Below are 23693 nucleotides of genomic sequence, written 5' to 3'. Positions count from 1 at the left end.
CCCCCCCCCCCCCCCCCCCCCCTCCCCAAAAAAAAAAAAAACCTCTCATGATTTTGTCTGATATAGTCTGTTCAAATAATGTCTGCACAACTTTACATCATTTGTGTATCAGCACAGCAACACATTCACAACATTGGATAAGTTGAAACTGTATTATAGTGCATGCCCAGAAAGTAGTGATCAATGTGGTCTTGTTGGTTCTTACCTCTTTAGAATCCTGCAGCATGGACAACACATCGTTGACCTGAGTAACATCATCTTCAGCCATGTTCAACAAGTCTTTCACCTCCTCTTGCTTTAACAGCAGCTCTTTAATCCTCCTCTGAGTGAAACAAAAACAACATATATCAGTCGACCGTTTTTATCATCCTCCTTTCTTTTGATTTCTGAGTTCATCTTACATCATTTTCCTCCAGAGTTTTCTCGTTAACGTTGTTGACCTCAGAGGCTCTGGCAGTGTTGTTCACGACCTCATTCAGAACTTTTCGGAGGTCCATCAGGTCAGAGTGGAAGCTGGCCAGGCGGTCTCCAATCTCCTTGGTTAAGTCATTGTTTTCCTCATAACGATCTCCAAACACTTTGTGTACACGATCTAACACTGAAAATGGCCACAGACACACAGGATAATTATTTAGACATGAATTCTAATTTAGTGCAAGGAGTACTTTGTCCTCGTGATACAGACAAGCACCTTAACTCTAAATTAAAGGCCATTGCTTGAAGGAATGCATATCACTTGCTGAATTTAAGACTAAGATCATCTCATGTTAAGGATTGACAGAGTTGTAGCCACTCTGGTCAAACCTTTAAAATAACTGCATGCACAATCTTGTACGGCATCGCAAGATGTCACACAGAGAAATGTGTTGGGAATGATTCTCAGCTATTACCACATCAAATTTAACACGTTTTGATACTTTTAGCAAGCCTTTCGATACTTTTAGCTTTTCACTATCCTTCCGAGACAGCAGTGGCTCAGGAGGCAGGGGTTTGTCCTGTAACTGCTGGGTTGCCGGTTTGGGCCCCCGCACCCCCTGTCTCAGCTATTGTGTCCTTGGGAAAGACACTTCACCTGCCTTACCTACTGGTGGTGGTCAGAGGGCTTGGTGGCCCTGGTGTAATGGCAGCCTCACTTCTGTCAGGCTGCCCCAGGGCACTTGTCACTAGAATGTAGCTTACCACCATTAGTGTGTGGATGAATGGGTGAATGACTGATTGTATTGTGAAGCGCTATGGAGTCTTCGGACTTGATAAGGCGCTATACAAGTGCAGGTCATTTACCATTTTTGTTGATTTTGGTTTTTAGCTACCCTTTTGCTACATTATTTTAGCTATAAAATTATATATTTTTTAAAAAGTAACTTGATTGCAGCCATTTTTGTATTTTCAATGGTCAGTTGATTGTGGTGGTCATCTTGAACTGGGTTGACTCCAAAATGTAATCAGTTGAGGAACTTTCTGAAAGTTTCATGAAATGTCTTTCAGTGGTTCATAAAATATTTTAAAAACACTACAGACAAATGAACACACACAAGGGGACAAAGGCAAAAACAGTATGGACGTTTCACTGCAGGCAAGAACAAGTGCTTTGATACAATCTTTACATTCCCATAATCTGTAACAAGCATGATAAAAATCACTTTGTGATGATGACATTTTATTAAACTTACATTTTTCTGCTTCCAGCTTCTCTTTGTCAGCTATTTTTTTTTGTCCCACACAGCTCCTGAACCTCATCTCCCTCATCATGGCCTGCGCCTTTCTCATCATCCTCTCCCTTTTCTCCTCGTCCTGCTCAGTTTCTGTTTCATTCAAGGACTGGTTCGCCAACAGGATGGCTGTGTAAAAATGTAAGAACATTTAAGTACAATACATCCTGAAATTGTTTTGTTTTAGATTCTTACAACCTTGATTTTAAATAGATTTTTTTATTTGATTAGAAAAAATGGGCCGACACAAAACACTTCAAATGAATTAGTTAAATTAGGGGGAAAAATATTTTAAATACATTTCAAGAATGAAAAATAAAAAATGGAAAAATAAAATGGAAAAATGCACATGTCTTCACCCAGATTCAAGCCAAATGACCGAGGTGAACTGCTGGACCTTTGCGAGCCGGTATGTTGCATTTGTGCTTTTGTCACTTTTGTTCGTGCATTTTTTGTTAATGGAGACTGAGAGTCCATTTTATTTTTGTTTTTGGTTCTTTTGTTTATTTTGTGTTCCTGTTTTAGTTTTAAGTGTTCTTTAAAAATGAAAGTTTGTTCATCTTTGAGAGGATGTACTTGCACTATTATGTTATTATCATTACATTAGTTTAAAATGGTCTCCAAACAATATTTTACTTTATCGCAATAATTTCTGAGACAATCGTGCAGCAAAATTTGTTACTGTCACAGGCCTATTTTAGACGCTTTAAAAATATTTGACTTTAATTAAAATACAGGCCTCTCAAGTTTTGATTGGAGTGAGATTTTGAGCTGCTAGAAGTTTATTATTATTTATTATTATTAGAAGTATTTGGTCCTGTTGATCAGGCTGTAGGAGAGAGGAATATCAACGTTGGCAAGACAAAAAATGAGTAAAAAAACCCACTCAAAATATGTTTAGAAGTACGAATGAACTTTTTGAAATAATTTCATAACTTTAATGCTTTGCCTGAACCCACACTACATAAATCAATGTTGTTAGAATATCGAATTTAACCAAGACAGGAATGTGTCGTGGAATGGCCGGCTCGACATTCAACCTTCCTCTTTTTTTCTGGGTTGGAACCACAGGGATTTATATCAGCGCTACAGAGTCAGTGAAAAAAACAATTTACATTATATTGACATGCCGCTTTAAAATCCAGGACAGGATCAGCAGCAGCTTTGCACATGAATGATTCATTTGCAAAGTGGACATGCAGGTGTGCAACTGCCTACTTTCTGAGGGGCATGCTTTTCCCTCTGCCTCTGTTTTCTGCCTCTCCATCTTTAACTTCCTGTCATCACACAACAACACGATTCAAATAAAAACAATAGTGCTCCAACGCATGCTTGTTATTGTTTTGTTACTTTTAGCTAGTGTTTTGCTACTGTTGGCTACTAGCTAGATGTTTCATACTTTTAGCTAGCCTTTTGAATTTTTTAGCTTCTAGCTTTCCCTGTGATACTTCTAGCTAGCCTTTTGATAATTTGTTAGCCTTTTGCTACTTTTAGCTTTTAGCTACAGTTCTGCTACTTGTAGCTTTTAGCTAGTCTTTTGCTATTTTTAAAGTTTACCCAGCCATTTGATACATTTAGTTTTAAGCCAGAGTTGCCTATGTTGTGAAGTGCTGGTGTGGGTCTACTTCCAGCCCCTGGCTTGGCACATGTGCGTTGGAGTTTTCTCAATACATGAGAGAGTAGATTCAGGTAAGGGGACAGGCTCAAACTGTTGTTTGTGCCTATGTACTAAAAGGCAGGTCAGAGAACCCAGTCTTCTTGGAGTCCTTAGTGGGGTGCTAGAAGATGCTCCAGCTGGGGACTCCGTCATTCTTCTGGAGGACTTAAGTGCCCACATGGGTAGTGACAGCATAACCTGGAGGGGTACGTTCGGGAGGAACAGCCTCTCTGATCTGAACCCAAGAAGTGTTCTGTTATTGGACTTCTGTGCTAAACATGGTTTGTCCATAACAAACACCATGTCCAAAGAGTAATACCAGAGTCCGTAAGTGAACATGGCACCAGGACACCCTTGGCCACAGATCAGATTGATGATACACTTTGTGGTCATGTCATCTGATCTGCAGCCATGTTTTGGACACTCGGGTGAAGAGAGGATCTGAGCTGTTAACTGATCAGTGGATCAGATGGCAGGGGTGGGGGTGGGTGAAGATGGTGAACAAACCTTGTAGTCCCAAACATGTAGTGAGGGTTTGCTGGAAATGCCTGGTAGAAGAACTTATCAAAAAGATCTTCAACTTCCACCTCTAACAGAGCTTCAAGCAAATCCCAGCGTAGATGAGGGACATTAAGTCAGATTGGGCAATGTTCCATGCCTCCATTGTCAAGGCAGCTGCCTTGAGCTGTGGATGTTGGTACTTCTTGTGGCAGCCATTTTTTAAACTTGGTGGTGGACACCCCGGTTGTGGAGGAGTTTGGTGAGGCCTTGAATAGAGACTCGCAATTGGCTCCAAGAAGATTGTGGCCAACCATCAGGCTGCTGAGGCAGGGGAAGTAGCACTTTATCAACACTGTGAATCATAGAGGTGAGGTAGTATTGACATCAACCAGCGATGTTGTTGGGCAGTGGAAGGAATACGTTGAGGACCTTCTCAGTTCCACCAGAATATCTTCCATGGAGGAAGCTGAGTCTCTAGGCTTTGGGGTTGGTCCATCTACAACCACAGAGGCAGTGCTCCAGGGGTAGATGAAATCCGCCCTGAGTTCTGTAACGCTCTGGATGTTGTTGGGCTGGCTTGATTGAAATGCCTCTGCAACATTGCTTGGACATTGGAGCCAATGCCACTGGATTAGCAGATTGGCATGGTGGTTCCCCTTTTCAAGAAGAGGGACCAGGGGGTATGTACCACTTACAGGGGAATCACACTCCTCTGTAGAAGAGAATCCGGTCAATAGTCAAACCTCATATTCAGGAGAAACAGTGTGGGTTCCATTCTGGTCATTAAATGCTGGACCAGTTCTTTACCCACGCTAGGGTCCTCAAGGGGACATAGGAGATTGCCCAACAAGTCTACATGTGTTTTGTGGACTTGGAGAATGCATTCAACTGTGCCTCCTAGGGTACCCTGTGGGGGGTACTCTGTGAGTAAGGGATTGGTAGTCCTTTGCTACAGGCCATTCAGTCCTTTTAGAAATTATTTTAGTTTCTGGTTTATATCATGACTTTAAGTCGGACTTCTTCTAGGTTAGAGCAAGACTTCACCAGGGCTGCCCGTTGTCACCGATTTTGTTTATAAGTTTTATTGTAAGAATTTCTCAGTGCAGCCAGGGGGCGGAAAGGTTTTCTTTGGTGGCTCTAGGACTTCATCTTTGCTATGCGCAGATGATATGGGCCTCCTGGGGCCATTCTGCTGTGATCTACTGCTCTCACTGGAATGGTTTGCAGCCGAGTTTGAAGCAGATTGGGTGAAGATCAGCACCTCCAAATCTGAGGCCATGGTCCTCAGTCAAAAAAGGGTGGACTGCTCTTCCTTGGTTGGGAGTGAGGTGCTGCCTGAATTGGAGGAGTTTAAGTATCTCTGAGTTTTGTGTATGAGTGAGGAAAGATTGGAGTGCAAGATCAACAGATGAATTGGTGTAGCTTCTGCAGTATTGCATACGCTGTACCAGTCCATTGTAGTGAAGGGGAAACTGAGCTACGTTACTTCCCTTACCCCCCGGTCACAAACTCTGGGTAGTGACTAAAAGAACAAGGATACAGGCAATCAAAATGTGTTTTCTCTGCAGCGTAGTTTGGCTACCTTAGAGATAGGGTGAGTAGGTTGGTTATCCAGGGGAGACTTGGAGTTCCTCCACATTGAGAGGAACCAGTATAGGTGGTTTGGGCATCTGGTAAAGATGCCCCCTAGACGTCTCACTAGAAACCAGATACTGGAACAAGTGGCAGATAATGACTGGAGGAAAAGCTTTTAGCTAGCTTTTTGCTACTTTTAGCTTTTAGCTAGTGTGTCACTCATTTTAGCTTTGAGCTTGTTTTCTGCTTCTTGTAGCTGCTTCTTTTCTTTTAGCTTTTTCAGCAAATTTCAACAGTCTTTCAGCACTCAGAATTCACACTGTATTTTAGTAGAAAATGTAATTTTTCTATTAAGTTCAATAAGATACGGGCTCTTACGTCTCTATATGACCAGTGTTAGAGCTTGGTCAGCATTGCCAGCAGTAAGTCGGACTCGTTTCCGGTGAGAGTTGGACTCCGCCAAGGTTGCCCTTTGTCACTGATTCTGTTCATAATATTTATGGACAGAATTTCTAGACACAGCCAAGGTGTCGAGGGGATCCATTTTGGTGGCCTTAGGATTGCATCTCTGCTTTTTTCAGATGATGTGGTCCTATTTGATTCATCAGGCCGTGATCTACAGCTTTTGCTGGAGTGGTTTGCAGCCGAGTGTGAAGCCGGAAAAGGTAGAGTGCCTTCTCCGGGTCAGGGAAGATGTCCTGCCCCAAGTGGAGGAGTTTAGGTATCTCGGGGTCTTGTTCACGAATGAGGGAAAACTGGAGCGGGAGATCGACAGGCGGTTTGGTGCAGCATCTGCAGTGAAGCAGACACTGTACCGGTCTGCTGTGGTGAAGAGAGAGCTGAGTCAAAAGGGGAAGCTCTCGATTTACTGGTTGATCTATGTTCCTACCCTCATCTATGGTCACAAGCTTTGGGTAGTGACCGAAAGAACGAGATCGTGAATACAAGTGGCTAAAATTAGTTTTCTCCGCAGAGATAGGGTGAGAAGCTCGGTCATCCAGGAGGGACTCAGAGTAGAGCCGCTGTTTCTCTACGTCGAAAGGAGCCAGTTGAGGTGTCTCGGGCATCTGGTTAGGATGCCTCCTGGACGCGTCCCTGGTGAGATGTTCCAGGCATGTCCCACCAGGAGGAGGCCCAGAAGAAGACCCAGGACACGCTGGAGGGACTATGTTTGTCGGCTGGCCTGGGAACACCTTGGGATTCCCCCGGAGGAGCTGGCCCAAGTGGCTGGAGAGAGAGACTCCTGGGTTTCCCTGCTTAGGCTGCTATCCACGAGACCCGACCCCAGATAAGCCGAGGAAGATGGATGAAGTTCAATCAGTCCTACCTATAAGCAATCTCGGTATCAGATGATTTTAGTATATATCCACCTGTTTTGACAACACATGTCCAACACTTTTAGGTAGTAAGGACAACCACCAAGCAAGAAACATAATGAAGACCATAAAGAGGGTTACCCACCAAAACCCATAGAGTGGGTAAGGATTGAATTTATTGAAGAAAAACTAACAACACGGAGGTCAAAGATAATCTTGATGGAGCTGGGAGATGGAAGGATTTGTCTATACAATAGAACCTGCACAGAGCTGCGATTTGTGAAAGAGGGACAGGAAAGAGATTGATTAAAGAAAATAATGTCAGACTTCTTAGAATTTCTTTCCCAAATGTGGAAGAAGGTGCTCTGGTCAGATGAGTCCAAACATCAAGGAGAACACCATAACTCGTGGAAGTCTATCACCTTTAATCATGCTGACACCATCCCTACAGTGAAGCATGGTGGTGACGGGATCTTGCTGTTGGGATGTTTTTCATCAGCAGGGACTGAAAAACTGGTCAGAGTTAAAGGGAAGATGGATACAGAGAATTTCTTGAGATGAACTTCTTGTAGTCTTCCAGAGACTTGAGACTGGGACTGAGGTCTACTTTCCAGCAGGAAAATGAGCCTTAACACACTGCTGAAGCTACGCTCCATTGGTTTAACCCTATAAGGTCGACGCCCGCTCCAGAGCGGGCTCCAGAATGTGCGTCAACCTTAAAAGGTTAAAATACTCTATCGGAAAAGATCCGCCCTCTCAGAGATTCCGTGTTAATTTATCTCTAAAGTCCAGACTTCAAGCTTTACACCAGTTTTTAAATTATCTCAATAGGTCAAGGAAAACCACAGTTATGATAAATTATTCACGACACTTTTTTTTTTGAAAATCTGCGTCATATTTTCAGCGCTTTAGCGCGAGAAGCGCCAAAACCGGGGAGTTCTCTGGAGAAAACTCCCCCATCCTCCGTCTGATCTTACCCCCAACCCAGCCGAAGGAAAAAACACCCCCTCCACTCCAATCTGACGGAGGCTCAACGTTATCTGTCAAGCGACTAAAAATCCACTAGGTGATCCATTGTTTTTTTTTTTTTTAGAGAAGGATTACTGGAAACAGAATCACATTTTGTCTGTCTCCCTTCCAGCCAAAATGATAATAAGAGACAGATTCAGATCCATATTTTGAGCATGCATCAGGATATATTTTATAACATTTACCTGAATGATCCTGCATGAACAGGACATAGAAAATGACCCAAACTAAGAATGTGATGTGCCCCTCTGCCTTGTTTTGGACAGAAACTGTTTATATGAGTGGTACAAAGGATTTATGGCAATTTCTAGAACTCCTGATTGTTTGGTCTATAAAATGCCTAAGAAATTGTCAGCATTTTAATGGAGAAAGTGTATATAACTTTGTTGTTTGCTCAATTTGTTCACATGTTTATGAATATTACTGATTATATTTGCATTCTAAGTTGTAAAAACATTTCATTAAGTACGTTTGTGGTTTTTACAGTAAAAAAAACTAAGAATTTTCCACTCGGATTTTATGATTTTGTGTGGTTTTAGGTCTGTTGTGTTATTACAGTTTGTCAAAAGTAAAAAATGACTTAAAAATCCCACTTGGGAGGTTGTGCTGAAAAAAAATGACTCCAAACATGACAGGTTAAACCACTTTTAGGGTGAAATATAAAGGAAATTTAAAATAGTCCAAAAACGTCCAGTTTCACCCTAGACCCCAGAGGGTTAAGGAGAACCAATTAAAGGTTCTGAAATAGTCCAGTCAAAGCCCAAACCTCAATCCAACTGAAAATCACTGATTTGCTTTAAAGATTGTAATGAAAAAAAATATAAAGCTTTATTCTTTTTTTTTATGTAGTAGGCATAGAGAGAATGTTTGGGGTGTGAATAGTTTTGCTGATCACTATATCAGCTCACTGTCCTACCATTTATGTCCATGCTGATGTTGTTGATGAAGGACAGCATATCTTCTGCCCTCTGGTGTGTGTCAGTGGTTCTGTCATCTAGGTCATCAATCTTGTGTGTCATTGCTTCCACCTAAAACTCAGCAACACACAACACTCACACACATTTTAAACACAAGTTGTACAGAGCTGTAAAAACTATTCTGAATCCGTGTATCATTCGTTCTTTCCATTTTCAATTGACAATCAAAAATCAAATCATGAAAAACGTACTGGTTATTTTGTTTTTTATTATCACACCAAAAACGAAAAAACGCCTGGTTTTTCATATTTCACTTTTAGGCTAAGATCGGAAACACGAAATCGAAAAATGAGCAGGAGGACACAATTTGATTTTAATATTTAATTAGTCGGGTTTAGGTGACCCGGAAGTGGCTCTATGCAGCAGTTCAGGTAATATAGTGGTTACTATGGCGGCGCTAGAACCACTGATCGAGGACATGTTTAACAGCAGTTTGATCCTAAAAACAATACGTAAGTCTCCATGGCTGATAGGTCCGATTGGATTATCCAGTACTGATTGATCGATATTGAACAAACATAAATAAGTAGATGCCTCATTACGTCCCGGAGCGCATCCGCCGTCGCCGCCATGCTGGATGGATCTCTCCTCTCTCTAAGAGCCATCAGGAGGAAACACAGAGCGAGCAGCTATGACCGGATTTTATATCACGGGGAATTACCTTTCACGAGTAAGACTGAACAATAATTTTGGTTATTTGACCATTTATTATAACATGTCATCGTAGCTAACGTTATTTGTCAAACAACGACATGCTAACAGGAGGAACTGGTGCTCTCTCTCTCATTAGCTCTTTCTGGGGTTTTTTCTTCACATTTTGAAGGTTTCCCAGTAACACAGATTTAAGGAGGCAATGGGAAGCTGCAGTAAAAAGGGAGGGTTTTGTTGATACAGAGTCGTCTACCTCTGTAGTGAACATTTCAAACCAGAGGACTTTAACAGGACCAGCTTAGAGATGCTGTGACCCCATCTGTCTTCAACTTCCCATCTCAACTCCAAAGAGGTGTTTTTTTACTGTACATGTTAACAGAAATGTCTATGATTCATGTAAAACTAAAGTTAATATTACACTTTGTTAAACCTGTTTTTACCTGGTAGTTGTTTCTGCATGTTTAGGAATTAGTGATGTATTGTGTATTATAATACACTGTGGGATACTAAAACCTTTTTAAGTTGTTTTCAATTAAATTGTTTTTTAAGTATTATGCGTCTTATATTTTAGGAACACAGAAACCTGAAGGAAAGCTGCAGAGAGCTTCCAGTGAAGCTCAGCTCTCCAGCCCCAGTTAAAGCAGGGCAGTGTGAGACCCTGGAATGACCTGGAGTTTTTAAGGATTACTTTTCCAGGCCTTTAAAAAAAAAAAATTGCATGTGTGTGTGCATACACAACACAGAAAAATATAAACAAATTGTAAGAGAGTGAAATAAATTTGAATGAACAATCAAACTTGTTTCTTTATTAAAATATGAAATGCATTGAAATATGCATCTATTAATATGCCATACTATATGTCTGTCTTTGTTAGTATTTCAGCATGAAAGTACGCATTTTTAATGTGTGAAAGCATCCTGCATCATAACCACATCTCTGCTGTTTGTAACAAAACAAACTGTGTGAAAATCGGGTAAAGATTCAGAGAGTTCTGATTATTTTAGTTGGACATACAGCTTCCTCAGTACAAAGAAATGAACTGGGGGACGCGTGAAGGACTCGGCCAAGATGGCGGCCGCGCTAACTCATCAGCTCCAACCAATGTCATTGGCTCCAACAGACAGCGCCAGTCTCCGAGGTGTCTATGTAAACTATGGCTATGGTGGTCAGTAACAAGCTAACGTTTGTTGTTTGCTAGCGCTCCTTACCAAACGCGACCAATTAAATATTCAAATCAAATTCTGTCCTGCTGCCCGTTTTTCCATTTCGTGTTTCCGATCTTAGCCTAAAAGTGAAATTTGAAAAACCAGGCATTTTTTCGTTTTTCGTGTGATAATAAAAAACAAAAAACAAAGTAACCAGTCCATTTTTCATTATTTGATTTTTGATTATCAATTAAAAATGGAAAGAACGAATGATACACGGATTGTTCTGCTGTCTATAGCTTGTGTTCTGCTCATTTTATCTTCTGTTCTGCTTGTTTTAACTATAACAATTCAGTTTCAGTGTCTTCAGCAAATTTCAGCAAAGTCATTCAGAACTGAGCATTGACACTATTTCACAGAAAATACAGTTTCTCTAGTTTTAAATAAACTTCAAATTAAAATAGTAAATTAAAAAAATAGTAATAAGGAAGTTTAATTACAAACCCTACAAATGTTAAAGTAGGTCTTGAAGACAATAAGTCTTCAAATTTTATTTCCTCACCTAGCAAAAAACTACAAAACTATGGAGATGTGTGCTCCTTATTTTGGAGAGACATATCCAGATCCAACAGTGAGATTCAGGCTATGTGAGTGTGTGTGTGTGTGTGTGTGTGCTTTTTTCACCTTTTTTTGAAGTTCATCAATATCATTATTTATGTTTATGATGCCATCTTCCAGCATGTCGGCTCGACTCCCGCTGTCATCCAGTGTACTGTTGTAGTTCTTGATGGCTTGCTACAATCATGGGATGTTAGTTTAGTTTCACTGACCCAAAGAAACTTCAACCCATAAAAAATATGAACCGCATTTGAAAAGCACCTTGTTGATTTCAACATACTAAATCTGTGTTGTCTTTGATATGTTTCATATGCCCCCCAAAAAAGACAGAAACGTGTTTGTGACAGGCAGCTGCTGGTAATAAAGTAGATATTATGTGAATGCTGAGTCAGTAGCCACACTATTATTTTCTTATATTTTATTTTTCTGTGCATCTTTTGCAATTTACTTTTTCTGCATACTTTGTTTTATTAACTCAAAACTTTCAGGTCATTTGGGAGATAGGTGATATGACTTTAAGTTTTTGTAGCATAAATAATTTTTTAAATATTTAACTTTATTTATAAATATTTTCTCCATATAAAACATTTGGATATTTTAAGTTCCTTTAAAAAACGTTGTTCTTTTTAAAATCTGTTTCAGCAAATGGGCTCTATTTTTGTTTTTTAAAACATTTGGGTTTAAACTAGCCTTTGGCTAATTTTAGCTTTTAGGTAACCTCTTGCTAATTTTAGCTTCAAATAATCATGTTGCAATTTTTTGCTTCTATATTGCCATTTGCCACATTTGACTTTTTAGTTTGCATTTTACTCATTTTAGTCATTTTTTGTTTACTGCTTTTTTTAGCTTTAACAACTGGATTATAGCTACTTTAGCAAAAAAGAGCAAAGTTATTTAGCACTCGTTTCACAGAAAATGCAATTACTTTAGGTTAAAATGGATCTTTGACTAATTTTTTAATTCTGCATAGACACAACACAGTTTTATCCCTTAAGTTTTAAGATGTGGTATCAAACCCAAACCTACTTCCAATGGGAGGAGTAAACATTTTCACATGACTTGTGGGTTTTAGATTTTTCACGTTAAATGATCAAGTGAGTCAAAGCAGAGAAAACACATAGTTTCCATCCACTCATTATGGGCAGAAATGTCATGTTATTTTAAAAATTAGTTTGAATTTCTCTTGTTCGTCTGTCTGTCCATCCATCCATCCATCCATCCATCCATCCATCCATCCATCCATCCATCCATCCATCCATCCATCCATCCACTGTTTGTCTTTGTGTGGCTGGACTTACAGCAACATCCCCTATGGAATCATTAAGACTGTGCAGGTGAGCCCAGGCCATGGAGCTGGAGTTGAGATTGCTCAGCTGACCTCCTACAGAGCTGAATTCATCATTCATCTGTTTCAGATCCTCTATCAGCATGATAACACAGCTGTCGCATGCTGAAACCAGAAACAGACACTTTATTTCATACAAACACTAACAAGTCCAGGAAGGAAGTGAGCTTGTAAATGGCTCACCTTAGCAGCTGTGTATAATGTGTGTGTGTGTGTGTTTTCCTTACATTCACAGTGCATGCCATTCTCGGTCTCCACAGGAACAGTATATTGTTGAGAGCAGGTGTCACACTGTTTTCCTGTCATCCCATCAGGACAATGGCAGTCTCCTGTTCTGGGGTCACAGTGACCTCGTCTACAATCACATTCTGAAGAGATGCACAGAGATCTGATGTTTAGAATATTGCAATACATAAAAGTATCAAACATGCTTTTCTAAGCCTGAAAAATATTATACTGTACAGCCTGTGGGAGGAAATCTGAGTACTCAGAGAAAATCCATGTGTGCACAAGGAAAACATGCAAACTTCACACAGAAAGGCTGCACCTGAGTTATGATTCTGCAATCTTTTTTCTGATATGCATCTTGCATCAACAGCACTTTTCATGTAGAGTAAAATCTTCCAACCCTGCACATTTAATTTTTGAACTGAGATAGTTTACTGGATGGGATGTGAAACGTCTTCAAATACAAAAAAGAAGTGTTTTCTTTTTTAAAACTCTTAGTATTTGCCATGTTCTAGATGACTAAAAACCTACATAAATACTTCTGTTTGCTTCTGTCCCATTCTCTGTAAACCAGCCACTAGGGAGTACAAGCCAGTGAATTCTATTGTTTCTCATACCAATCCCAAGCCCAGGTAAATGGTGAGGCTTTTGTCAGAAGGGCATCAGGCATAAAACCCTTTTGCCTAAACAAACATGCAAATTCATCCAAGTGACACCATACCAGATCCATCAAGGCCCAGGTTTACAATGATCGCTACCAGGGCTGTTGACACAGGGTGCCAGTGTAAATTGTGCTACTGTTAGTAGAAGACCATGAGGAGGGAAATATGCCAGGAGACAGAGGGAGAAGAGGAATGTCAAGAGTGTAGGACTGAGGGTAGCAACTCTAAACATAGGGACAATGACAGGCAAAAGTTGAGAGCTGGTTGACATGATGCAGAGGAGGAAGGTAGATGTGTTATGTGTGCACGACACAAAGTGGAAGGGCAACAAAGCTGTTTTCTTATTGTGTGGATAGAAAGAGAAATGGAGTAGAGGTGGTCCTGAAGGAGGAGCTAGCTAGCAAGGAATGTAGTCCAGGTGAAAAGGGTGTCAGACAGGGTGATGTGTCTGAAGGTAGAAGTAAAAAGTCTGTTGTTCAGTGTTGTCAGTGGTTATGCTCCACAGGTTATATGTGATGTGAAAAGAAAGAGAAATTCTGGAAGGATCTCAATGAAATGTTAGAGTATTCCCAGGGCGGAGAGAGTGGTGATTGGTGCAGATTTGAATGGACATGTTAGTGAAGGAAACAAAGGAGATGAGGAAGTGATGGGCAGGTTTGGTGTCAAGGAAAGGAACCAGGAAGGACAGATGGTGGTGGATTTCGCCAAGAAAAGAAAGTGTGACCAGACAGCATAGAATGGTGGTGTGTAGGATAACTGTTGTGATGAAGAAGAGGAAACGAGTAAAGTCAGAGAAGAGGACCAAATGGTGGAAGTTGAGGAAGGAAGAATATTCCAAGGAGTTAAGAAAGGAATTATTAAAGGCTCTGGGTGGTAAAAAAGAGCTTCCAGATGATTGAGCTACTACAGCAACAGCGATTAGAGAGACAGGTAGGAAGGTACTTAGTGTGTCACCTGGAGAGATAAAAGATGATAAAGAAACCTGGTGATGGAGAAATGAACTACAGGAATCGGTTATCCAGATGAAGAGGTTAGCCAGAAGAAATGGGACAGCGAGAGAACTGATGAGAATAGACAGGAATATAGGCAGATGCAAAGAGAGAGGTAGCAAAAGTAAAACAGAAGGTGTATGATGAGTTGTACAAGAGGCTGGACACTAAGGAGGGAGGGAGAGATGGACCTCTATCAACTAGCAGGACAGAGGGATCAGGCTTGAAAGGATGTGCAGCAGGTTAGGCTTGTTAAAGACAGAAATGGTAATGTTCTAACAGTTTAACTCAGTTTATTTATAATGCACCAAGTCACAACAAAAGTTGTCTCAGGGCACTGTACAAAAACATGCACATACATTATAAAAAGCCAATTAGTAAGAGTTTTCTATCTAAGGAAGTCAGCAGATTGTGTTGAATCAATGAAAGGCTGCAAAGTTTGTTCCTAAGATGCTCAGGTCTAAAGACCACTACCTCTGTCTTGTCTGAGTTTAGAAGCAGAAAATTAAGAGTCATCCAGGTGTTTGTCTTTAAGACATGTTTGCAATCTAAGTAATTGATTGCATTTATCAGGTTTTATGGATAAATATAACTGAGTATGGTCAGCATAATAATGAAAATTTATGCCATGCTGTCTAATAACTTTATCTAATGGAAGGATATACAAAGTAAAGAGTATTGGTCTAAACACTGAACCCTGAGAAACAGCATGATAAACTTTGGTGTATGAAGAAGATTCATTAATAACATTATCAATGTCATAGTTTTGGTGTTTTGTTTGGTGTTTTTGTAATTCTTGTTTTGCTTTGGTTATCTGTTGGTTTTCTGTGTTCATGTCTTCACCTCCCTAGTATTTTTCCAGTCCTGTCTGCTACGCCCATCTCCACCTGTCAGTAATTGTTATCTCTCACCTGTGTCCACTTACCTTGTCATTCCTCAGCCTTTAAAACCGATCTCTTTCTCTCCACTCTCCACTGGATTATTCTGCTTGTTCATGTTCATGCTACCACATTCATTCTCTTACCTTGCCTCGCTTCGCCTTTTGTTTTGTTATATTTTGGATTGTTTGCTGCCACGCCAGCCTTTTATTTTGTTAGTATTTAAGTTAATAAATAGTTTCCTTTTTTTAACAATGAGTCTGCGTTCTGGGTTCGCCTCCATCTCCCCCCCTTCTGACAATCAAATTGGATTCTATCAAATAAATATGATTTAAACCATTTTAGAGCTGTGCCTGTTATTCCAATATCATGTTTAAGTCTCTATAATAAAATATTGTGATCAATTGTATCAAAAGCAGCACTGAGATCTAACAGGACAAGTATGGACACATGTCCATTGTCTGAGGACTGGAGAATATCATTAGTAACTTTCACCAGTGCTGTTTCTGTGCTATGAGCTCTAAACCCTGACTGAAACTCCTCAAAGAGATTATTTCTGTCCAGATGTTCACACAATTGATTTGCAACTATTTTCTTAAGAATTTTTTTCCTGAATCAAGATCAGGTTATTCAAGTAAAGGTTTAATTACAGCAACTTTAAAGCTCTGTGGTAAATAACCATTCATTAGAGACAAATTAGGCAGATCCAAAATGGGAATATTAATTAGGGGAAATACCTCTTTGAACAGTCTGGTTGGGATGGGAACTAACAGACTTTAGGGTTTCCCCCAGAAAAGAGGCTAAGCCTGGTGGTAGGTGGTTGTTCGCCGGCCGACCGTGATTTAGTAAAACAAAAAAGATTAAAGTTGACAGGAAAGTTGAAAATATGGTTATTTGTTATGTGATATTGTAAGATATTTGTGTCAAATATTTACACAACTACAGTTTTACACAGGCTGCATGTTGGGTTACTACATGTAACAAAACAAAGCATATCTAATGCTGAATTTAATAGCATCATTTTACTGGTAAACAGGGATAATATTTTTACTAAGCACAAAACATGCTTAGCATATTCGGTCTTGTAAAGCCACCAGCTGAATTTCGGCTCAACTAACCATTTTTGGTTAAACCCGCTCGTTCTGTGTTTATTGCTGTGGCTCCAACGACCTGCTAACTCCAGCGGTAGCTGGAGGAGGCTCGGCCTCAGGGCTCGTAAGAGTAGCACAGGGCTCCGTGAATAGCGTGCAGTGGTGGCCTTTATACTTGGTGCTTACGTTGGTAATACTGACACAGGCAAACCAGCTCTGGTTTGCCTGTATCAGGCGCTGCGCACGCGGTTACAAATACTAGGAGGTGCACAACCATGTAACAAGACACCATGCCGGTCCTTTGCGCAGGGGCGGGGACAGCACGATTGCGTCACTGTTGGCGCCCCTACCCTCGCGCGGTGAGGTAGATAAAGGTAGCAGTTTTGGGGGTGTGGGTGGAAAAAAACATGTATAAAAAATGACTTATTTATAATAAAAAAACAGAGCTTAGCCTGGCAGCAGGGTCACCAAAGGGTACTATAATACACTGGGGGAAACCCTGGACTTGTGGATGGTTTGGATGAAGCTGTTATTTTTGACAATTCAGAAAGCTCAACAGAACAAAAACAGTTCAAACACAAATCAGGTTCTAGTGACAGTTTAAAATCTGCCTCATTGACAGGCAATCAGAAGCAAATGTAGGAAGGATGGTGTGAATTTTCTCTCTAATTGAAATAATTTTATTTATAGAGGAATCTCATGATGTCATCACTACTTAGTTATTGGGATACATGGCTCAACAGAGAGGACTTTTCATTAGTCTTGCTACAGTACTAAACACAAATCTGGGGTTGTTCTAATTTTGTTCTATTAAAGATGAATCCAGTTCTAGCTTAATGAAGAGCTCTCTTGTATGTTAGCAGTGTATCTTTACAGGTTAAATAAAATTCTTCCATATTAGTTGAGCGCCATCTTCTTTCCAACTTTCTAGATGCCTGTTTTAAAGTATGCAACTCTGAATAAAACAAAAAAGACAGTATCCTCTGACTGATCATGTTCATTTTCAGAGCAATTTTATCAAGTAATGTTTGCATTGAAGTTGTAATATTATAAAGAAGATCGTCTAAGTTGCTGCTCTCTGTTGCATTACTCTGAATGACAGAAAAATAATATTCGAAGAGATTCTTTAAATTTGGTTACAGCGTTCTCTGAGAAACATCTACCATAATGAAATTTATTCTTAGTGGCTGTGTAGTCAGTCAATGTAATCTCAAATGTTATTAAAAATAGGTCAGACAGAACATGATTGTGAGGATGTATTATTAAGTGCTTACTCTCTGCTATATGTCAAAACCCGATCAAGAGTATGATGAAGTGAATGAGTAGATTTGTGTACATTTTGATTAAAACCAATGGCACTGTTAAATTAATAAATGCTATGTTTAAGCTATCGCTTTCAACATCTACATGAATGTTAAAATCTACCACTTTTATGACTATCAGTATTCAATAATAAGTCAGACCAAAAATCTGAGAATTCAGCCAAAAATTGAGAATAGGGGCCTGGTGGACGATTTATAACAATTAAAAGTCTTTTTCTCTGATTTCCATTTTGGATGAGAAAAACAAAGGGTCAAAGACTAAAGAATTACAACTAATTGTTGGTTTAGCATTAATCAATAATTCTGACTGAAAAATAGCAGCTACTCCTCCATCCCAACCTTTTGTTCTAGGAACATGAAAATTTAGATAAGTAGCAGCAGTGGAATCATTTATAGTAACAAAATCCTCCCTTTGTAGCCAGGTTTTTTGTTAGACAAAATAAATCAATTTGATGATCAGTTATCAAATCATTAAGTAACAGAGACTTAGAGGAGAGAAATCTCATGTTCAATACATACAATTTTATTTTTTTGTTCTGGTAAAGTCATTGTGTTTCTTTTTATTAGATTTTCATGATTTATTTTTCTAAATATTTTTGGTTAATTTAATTTGAGCTGTAGGTGAGCAGACACTGTTTCAGTGGGGGTTTGGGTGGGTAGCAGAGCAGAAGCAGCAGAAAGGTGTGTAAGATTACAACTCTGCTTCCTGGACTGGACCCTGGGTTGTCAATAGTTTGGATGACTAACAAAATCGTCCAAATTCCTAGAAAGAAGAGTGTCTCCACCCAAAGTGGGATAGATGCCATCTCTCTGCATCAGACCACGTTTTCCCTAAAAATCATTATCTATGTAGCTTACATTGTAAGAAGCAAGGAGAGTGTGATGGGAAGATGGAAATAGTTCTTTGAGGAGCTAATGAAAAGAGTAGAGGTCAGAGAAACTGTGGACCAGGAAGTGGAAAAAACTAGTGAGGATGAAGTAACTTTGAAGAGGAATGAAGGAGAAGTGTGCTGGCGCCAATTTTTAAAAATAAGGGTGATTTACAGAGTTGTAGCAGCTACAGGGGAATTAAGATGATGAGCCACACAATGAAGATTTGGGAAAGAGTTTTGGAATCTACACTTAGACAAGATGTGACTATTTGTGAGCAGCAGTATGGTTTTATGCCAAGAAAGAGCACCACAGATGCCATCTTTGTTTTGAGGATGCTGAGGGAGAAGTACAGAGAGGGTCAGAAAGAACTTTATTGTGTCTTTGTGGATTTAGAAAAAGCATATGACAGGGTGCCGAGGGAGGAGCTTTGGTTTTGTATGAGGAAATGTGGAGTGGCAGAGCGGTATGTTAGACTGGTTCAGGACATGAGTCAGGACAGCAGGACAGTGATGAGGTGTTCTGAAGGACTGACAGATAGCTTCAGTGTGGAGGTGGGAGTGTATCAAGGATCGATCCTAAGCCCCTTCGTGTTTGACTAACAGACAAACAGATGAGGTCAGGCAGGAATCCCCGTGGACTATGATGTTTGCAGATGACGTGTTCTGTGGTGAGAACAGGGAACAGGTGGAAGAGAACCTGGGTGGGTGAGGGTATGCACTTGAAAGACGAGGGATGAAGTTCAGCTGTAGCAAGACAGAGTACATGTGTGTAAATGAGAGGGAGGCAGGTGGAACAGTGAGGCTACAAGAAACAGAGGTCAGAAAGGTGCAGGACTTCATGTGCTTAGGGTTGACTGAGTGTGGTAAAGAGGTGAATAAGAGTCCAGGCAGCATGGAGTGGTTAGAGAAAAGTTTCAGGAGTGATTTGTGACTAAAGGGTGGCAGCAAAGGTTAAAGGAAAAGTTTACAAGACAGTGGTGAGAGCAGCTATGTCGTATGGTTTGGAGACAGTGGCAATGACAAAAAGACAGGAGACAGAACTGGAAGTTGAAGATGTTGAGGTTCTCCTTGGGAGTGACAAGGATGGATAAGATTAGGAATGAGGTCATCAGCGGTACAGCACAGGTTGAATGACTGGGAGAGAAAGTTAGAGAGGTCAGACTGAGATGGTCTGGACATGAACAAAGAAGGGACAGTGGGAATATTGGTAGAAGGATGTTAGAGATGCAGCTGCCAGGAAAAAGAGAAAGAGGACATATGGATGCAGTTAGAGAGGACATGGAGGTGTTTGGACTGAGGACAGAGGACACAGAAGACAGAGTTAGAAAGAGCAGGATGACTTGCTGTGGCGACCCCTGAAAAGGGAATAGCCAAAAGAAAAATATTTACATTTCATTCTCTGTGCTCACATTTACTTTAATTGTAGCTGAATATTCACTAAAACTGTCTAAAATAGTGACTAAAAAAACAGACAACTAGGATTGCATTTTTATTACGATCACTATTAAAGCACTTCTATGAGAAATAGTATTTAATAAGTAAATATTGATTTTATACGTCCACTGACAAAAGTTTCACTTACATAACTCTTTTCTGTGAGGTTTTGGGTTTTTTCTTTGTGTCTTTCTTGGGGTTTCGTTAGTTATCTTGTTTTCCTTTTCGTACTGCCTCTGTTTCCAGTGTTTTTCCATTCATCCTCAATCTTTAATCGGTTTGCTGTCACACCCACCTCCACCTGTCAGTAATGAGTTTCACGCACCTGTGCCCACTTACCGATTATCCTCTTTTATAAGTCCAGTCTTCTCCTCCACTCTCCGCTGGGTCATTGCTTCCGGATCCTGGAAGCAATGAATCCTGGCTGAGCTGTGGGAGAAACACCCGCTCGCCTTCCTGGATGGACCCTGGTCTGCAGCGGTTCCCCCACCAATCCAGTGATCACCGTCACACAGGAAGGGCACCGGCTGAGTCAGCCTCCACATCCCCACCAATCTCAGCAGCTTCTCTAGTGGGTTGGACCACCACCACCACAGCTACTCCGGTGGGTCAGCAGCCCGACGCCACTACTGCTTCTCCGGTGGGTCAGCAGCCCGCCGCCACCACTGCTTCTCCGGCGGATCGGGCCAAGCTGCTGCCAGTTCTCGCGGCTGCCAGTCCTCGCGGCTGCCAGTCATCAAGGCTGACAGTCATCAAGGCTGACAGTCCTCGCGGCTACTTCCATGTCCCCAACAGAGCTCCAGGCCATCTCCACACAGCAGTGACGTTTGGTGAGGTTCATGGTTGGTGAGGCACTGACTCCTTTAGAGTCAGATTTACAAATATATAAACCCAAAAGGTAGCTTATTCAATTGGCTACTGGTTATTTCATATCTCATCAGCGTTCTTCACACACACACTCTCTCACTCACTCACTCACTCACACGCACGCATGCACACATAGTAGTATTAAAGATAAGATAAGAAAAAACGTTACAATTACCGTTTTGGCAGTCCGATGGAGCAAAACAAAAATTAACGGCTCGCTGCAGTGCACGTGACTCTCACTCGCCTCTGCGTGAAAAGACAGCAGCAACAAGCTCCCGTTGGCTCACGTGCCCCCCCTTCAGTGCGGCAGAGTACTGCCTGCCTCACCCTGTGCCTTTTCACCGCGGTTTTATGTCCCATCAGCAAAACTAAATATGTCACTAACAAACATTAAACGTAAATGGTTTAAGACATTAGCCAGACTGTGGAAAATCAGGGTATATAAACCATGATATTGGCGACATGCAGTGATACGGCAACAGGCACGGGCCAATTGCATGTATCAACCCAGTTTGTGATTGATTGCGCATTCAGAGGTGAGGTTCTGCTCGTTGCTGCCGCACCTCGTGTTTCACCCTTGTATTTCAACAGGAAATATGCAATTTCAGCAATTTTGACTATAAAAATGCAATTTAGACCATAAAAATGTTCGAAAATTACTCATACATAAAGATCAGTGGACAAATATTATTATTCATTTTATGTTATCATTTTTTTTGTTCTTGTCATGATGACAGGGGAGGCTCTGTCTCACCTGCCTCCCCTGACCGCATGTCTCTGCCACACAGACCATGAGACTCCAATCCTGAGCTCTCAATCACTCAGATCCTGTTCACTGAAAGACCGCATTAACACTCATGAAGAAGATAATCTGTTCCACACCCGGACTTCTTTGTATCCCAGAGTTCTTCCAAATTCTCTCCCATGTTAGAATCACACTATCTGGTCTAGAGAAAATGATTGAGCTTATCTCAAAACTGTCTGGAGCTCCCCCTGCTACTCCAGAGGGGGTCGGGGTTGACACTCCATACCAGGCCGCTCCAGAGGGGGTTGGGGTCGGCACTCCTCGCCAGGCCACTCCAGAGGGGGTCAGGGTTGACGCCCCTCGCCAGGCCGCTCCACTTTCCAGTGTCTCAAAGGGGGTCGGCGAGGATGGTGCCCCATCTTCCAGCGTTTCAGTAGGGGTCGGTGGCAACACCTCACCTTCCAGCGTCTCAGTGGGGGTCGGCGGCGACGCCTCACCTTCCAGCGTCTCGGTGGGGGTTGCCGCCGCTGCCTCAGCTTCCCCTCCTGGGTTCCACCGAGGGTCCTGTTTGGACACCTCGCTCCAGTCTGCTCCGCCGAGGGTCCCGGACGACGCCTCGCTCCAGTCTGCTCCGCCGAGGGTCCCGGACGACACCTCGCTCCAGTCTGCTCCGCTGAGGGTCCCGGACGACGCCTTGCTCCAGCCTGATTCGCTCTCTTTTGCCACACTGTGGACGATGCTAGGGCTGTCCACCCGAACTCTTGCCACGTCATGGACAGAGCCAGGGCCAACCCACCTGAACTCTTGCCATGCTGTGGACAGTGCCCGGGCTGTCTGCCTCTACTCCTGCTCTGTCCATGGTCTTGGATGGCGCCTCTACCTGGCCTACTTTGCTGTGGACGGCGCCCTGGGTGCCCGGGCTGTCCGCCTCTACTCCTGCTCTGTCCAGGGTCTTGGACGACGCCTCTGCCTCGCCTGCTTTGCCGTGGATGGTGCCTGGGCTACCCGCCTGAACTTTTGCTCCTTCGTGGAGGGCACCCTGGGTGCCTGGACCGTCCACCACTACTCCTGCTCTGTCCAGGGTCTGGGACGGCGCCTCTGCCTCACCTGCTTCGCTGTGGACGGTGCCCGGGCCGCCCACCTGAACTTTTGCTCTTTCACGGAGGGCACCCGGGCCGCCCGCCTGAACTCCTACTTTGCAGCTGACAGTGCTCTGCCGTCTGCCTGAACTTTTTGCCCCCATCACTTTCTTTGGTCTTTTTGTGTTTCTGTTTTTTTGCCGGGTTGGGTTTTTGTTTTTTGTTCGTTTAGTTTTTTCTTTTGTGTCTTTCTTGGGGTTTCGTTAGTTATCTTGTATTCCTTTTTGTACTGCCTCTGTCTCCCGTGTTTTTCCATTCATCCTCAGTCTTCACTCGGTTTGCTTCCACGCCCACCTCCACCTATCAGTAATGAGTTTCACTCACCTGTGCCCACTTACCAATTATCCTCTGTGTTTTATAAGTCCGGTCTTCTCCTCCACTCTCCGCTGGTTCATTGCTTCCGGTTCCTCGATTGTTGTCCTTCGTCCATGTTTTATCTCTCCATGCTTCGCTTGTTTATGTTTGCACTAAGTCCTACTTTTTGCTGCCACGTCAGCCTCTTTGTTTGTGTGTTTTTTTTTTAATAAATTAGTTTTCATTAAGATGAGTCTGCACTCTGGGTTCGCCTCCTTCCCCATCCCCCCTCCTGACATTTTCCTTCCCATTCTGATGCCTGGTTTGAACTTCAGCAAATTGTGTTCCCCATGTCTACATGCCTAAAGACATTCAGTTACTGCCAAATGATTGGCTGATTAGGTATTTGTGTTACCAAGAAATAAAAATGGGGAACTTACTAAAGTGGACAGGGAGTGTAATTATATATGTAAAAAAAAAAAATTCCCTTCTCACCCTCCGCGTGTGGTCTTTGTTTCATCCTCTGAGCTCGGGTCCTCTACCAGAGGCCTGGGAGCTTGAGGGTTCTGCGCAGTATCTTGGCTGTGCCTAGAACTGCACATTTCTGGACTGAGATGTCTGATGTTGTTCCTGGGATCTGTTGTAGCC

At 41.9% G+C, this 23693-nt stretch overlaps 1 protein-coding gene across 2 annotated transcripts in view; it reads right to left on the bottom strand.

Annotated features, from left to right (window-relative positions):
* The window catches only part of lama5 (laminin, alpha 5), a 311767-nt gene that overhangs the window by 72249 nt on the left and 215825 nt on the right, over positions 1-23693 (bottom strand). For both annotated transcript variants that reach the window (XM_037977106.1, XM_037977105.1), the window contains 7 exons: positions 12752-12892; positions 12478-12629; positions 11246-11356; positions 8704-8815; positions 1671-1838; positions 402-598; positions 206-322 (listed from right to left, as the gene is read on the bottom strand). In XM_037977106.1, the coding sequence (XP_037833034.1) occupies positions 206-322; positions 402-598; positions 1671-1838; positions 8704-8815; positions 11246-11356; positions 12478-12629; positions 12752-12892 (998 nt within the window). The remainder of the gene's footprint in view (positions 1-205; positions 323-401; positions 599-1670; positions 1839-8703; positions 8816-11245; positions 11357-12477; positions 12630-12751; positions 12893-23693) is intronic.

This window comes from Kryptolebias marmoratus, linkage group LG8 (genome assembly GCF_001649575.2).
Source record: "Kryptolebias marmoratus isolate JLee-2015 linkage group LG8, ASM164957v2, whole genome shotgun sequence".
In the NCBI taxonomy this organism is placed as follows: domain Eukaryota; kingdom Metazoa; phylum Chordata; class Actinopteri; order Cyprinodontiformes; family Rivulidae; genus Kryptolebias; species Kryptolebias marmoratus.
Note: the sequence above shows the minus strand (reverse complement) of the source record. Positions and strands in the feature narration are given on the sequence as shown.